This window comes from Microtus ochrogaster, unplaced genomic scaffold, assembly GCF_000317375.1.
Source record: "Microtus ochrogaster isolate Prairie Vole_2 unplaced genomic scaffold, MicOch1.0 UNK106, whole genome shotgun sequence".
In the NCBI taxonomy this organism is placed as follows: Eukaryota; Metazoa; Chordata; class Mammalia; order Rodentia; family Cricetidae; genus Microtus; species Microtus ochrogaster.
The window spans coordinates 870,275-872,514 of NW_004949204.1; the positions used below are offsets into that span (position 1 = coordinate 870,275).

The window sequence follows — 2,240 nt, forward strand, 5'->3', positions numbered from 1 at the left end:
ACGACTGCTGCAGACTCCAGATAATAATGCATTTATTTATATGCCCATAAAGACACCAAGAGGGTCTGAAGGGGCACCGGGACCCAGGAAAGTTAGAGTGAAGATGTTCTAGGTTAGGGACGTAGCTCAGTGTTAGAGCACTTGATTAGTATACACAAGGCTGAGTTCAATCCTGAACACTGGATAGGAAGACATATCTATAGAAGTGTGGATGAGCTGGGCAGTGGTGGTGATCACTTTTAACCCCAGCACTCAGGAGGCAGAGACAGCTGGATCTCTGTGATTTAGAGACCAGCCTGTTCTACAGAGGAGGTTCCAGGACAATCAGGATTACACAGTGAAACGCTGTCTCAAGAAACAAAGAGGGGGTTGAGTATTTTTTTTTGAAGGATGGGTATTAATTGTTGGGACACGGGTGTAAAGTTGGGAAGGTTATTCTACAAGCATTTGTGGGATATATACTGTGTGGTAGGAATAAGAGAAGTCATGCTGCATAGTGATCTTTTAGTCAATAGTGATAACTTGTACCGTGTTGGCTTCATATAATGACAACAGAGCCGAAACATTCCTACCACCAAGCAATATTAGCTGTCATAATGCATCGTTCAACTCATTATTCACGTCCGTGTGATGATGCTGGTGGAAACATACTATGTTGGCAGTAACATGGAAGGACAGCTTGGGCAATTATGTATAGTATGTACAACTTAACATAAATGACAATGTCACTGGTTTGTGGATTCGCTATATTTATCATTACTTTAGGATATACTACATATGAAAAAAAGCCCCCCTGCAAAACCGTATACCATGTGTACTGGCAGCAGAACACACCTCACTGCATTCAGAGCCCATGCTAAGCATCTGTCTGTTGCTATCGGTTTAAGTATATTCTATGATGTGTACACAATGACTACACTGCCAAAGGACATGCTTCTCACATCGCCCATCAGTAAGTGCCAGAGTGACAGACAATGTTGTAGAGGTCTTGGTGATTTCACAAGCAGTTACATCTTTAGAGTGAAATGCGCTGTTTCCGAGTGGTAATACCATCGGATCAGCACCTCCATACTGTGGAACTGAGAGACTCTTAAGAAAGACTTTATTTTATGCTTTATTATGAGTACGTCTTCATTCATGCGTATGTGCGTGTGAGTGCAGGTGCCCGAGAGGCCAGAAGACACGGATCTCCTGGAGCTTGAGGTGGTTGTGAGCCACCCGATATGGCTGTTGGGAACCAAACTTGGCCCTGTGTAGAGCAGTCCGTGTTCTTAGTTAGCAGCTGAGCCACCCACCAGTCCTGATGTGCTCTCTGTGAGGACCATGTCCAAGCATTCCAGGGTGAAGATGCATCAGTGCAAGGTGTAAGCCACGGAAGAAGGCAGGCTTAGAGCTGATGTGCCTTCCAGGATAGGTAAGAGTTCCAGACAACAGCAACACACTGGACGACAGCCAACCTAGGGGATAGCAATATACCGTGAAGAGGAGAATGAGCAGGGTAGGGAGAGAGTGATGGTCAAGGGCTTACAAGTTGCGGGTTTGGACCTCCTTCCTTAGAGCCCCATGGAGGAGGGACTGTATGGTTTGGACCAGGGGACAACCAACCGTGCTCTACCTCAGAGCTCTGCCTCTCAGATGAAGCCTCAAAGCCTGAATAACCCCACAGCTCACTCCTTTACTCATTAGTTTTGCATGTGTGCACGTGCATGCACATGGAATTCAGACAACAACTTTGGGAATGGGTTCTCTTCTTGCACCATGTGGGCTCCCAGGAACGAACTCAGGTCATCAGGCTTGGCAGCAAGGGCTCTTACCCACTGAGTCATCTCACCAGCCCACCAGAAGCTCTTTCAACAAATGACTCGTCATCCATGCCTCTAGCTAGACCTTTCCAAATATATCTGTACACCTTATACCAGCCAAGATTTCATTTCCAAAAATAATGCACTGCCTGTCATATAAAGTAACCATTATATATATAATCATATATATATATATATATATGATTTTTTTTTACTCATTCTCAGGCTCTCATATAGTCTAGGCTAGTCTTGAATTCTGTAGACACTATGTCACCAAAGACAGTGTTAAACTCCTTTGACTCTTTTGTTTTATTTTGTTTTGGTTTTTTTCAAGACAAGGTTTCTCTGTAGCTTTGGTGCCTGTCCTAGAACTTGCTCTTGTAAACCAGGCTGGCCTTGAACTGACTGCCTCTGCCTCCTAAGTGCTGGGATTAAGGG

The 2,240-nt window shown here is 44.6% G+C and overlaps 1 protein-coding gene across 4 annotated transcripts in view; it reads right to left on the bottom strand.

Moving 5' to 3' along the window:
* Positions 1-1,088: 1,088 nt before the first annotated feature.
* The window catches only part of Mpv17 (mitochondrial inner membrane protein MPV17), a 14,320-nt gene continuing 13,168 nt past the window's right edge, over positions 1,089-2,240 (bottom strand). For all 4 annotated transcript variants that reach the window (XM_026778104.1, XM_005371363.3, XM_026778103.1 and 1 more), the window contains one exon: positions 1,089-1,457. In XM_026778104.1, the coding sequence (XP_026633905.1) occupies positions 1,353-1,457 (105 nt within the window). In that variant the 3' untranslated portion in view covers positions 1,089-1,352. The remainder of the gene's footprint in view (positions 1,458-2,240) is intronic.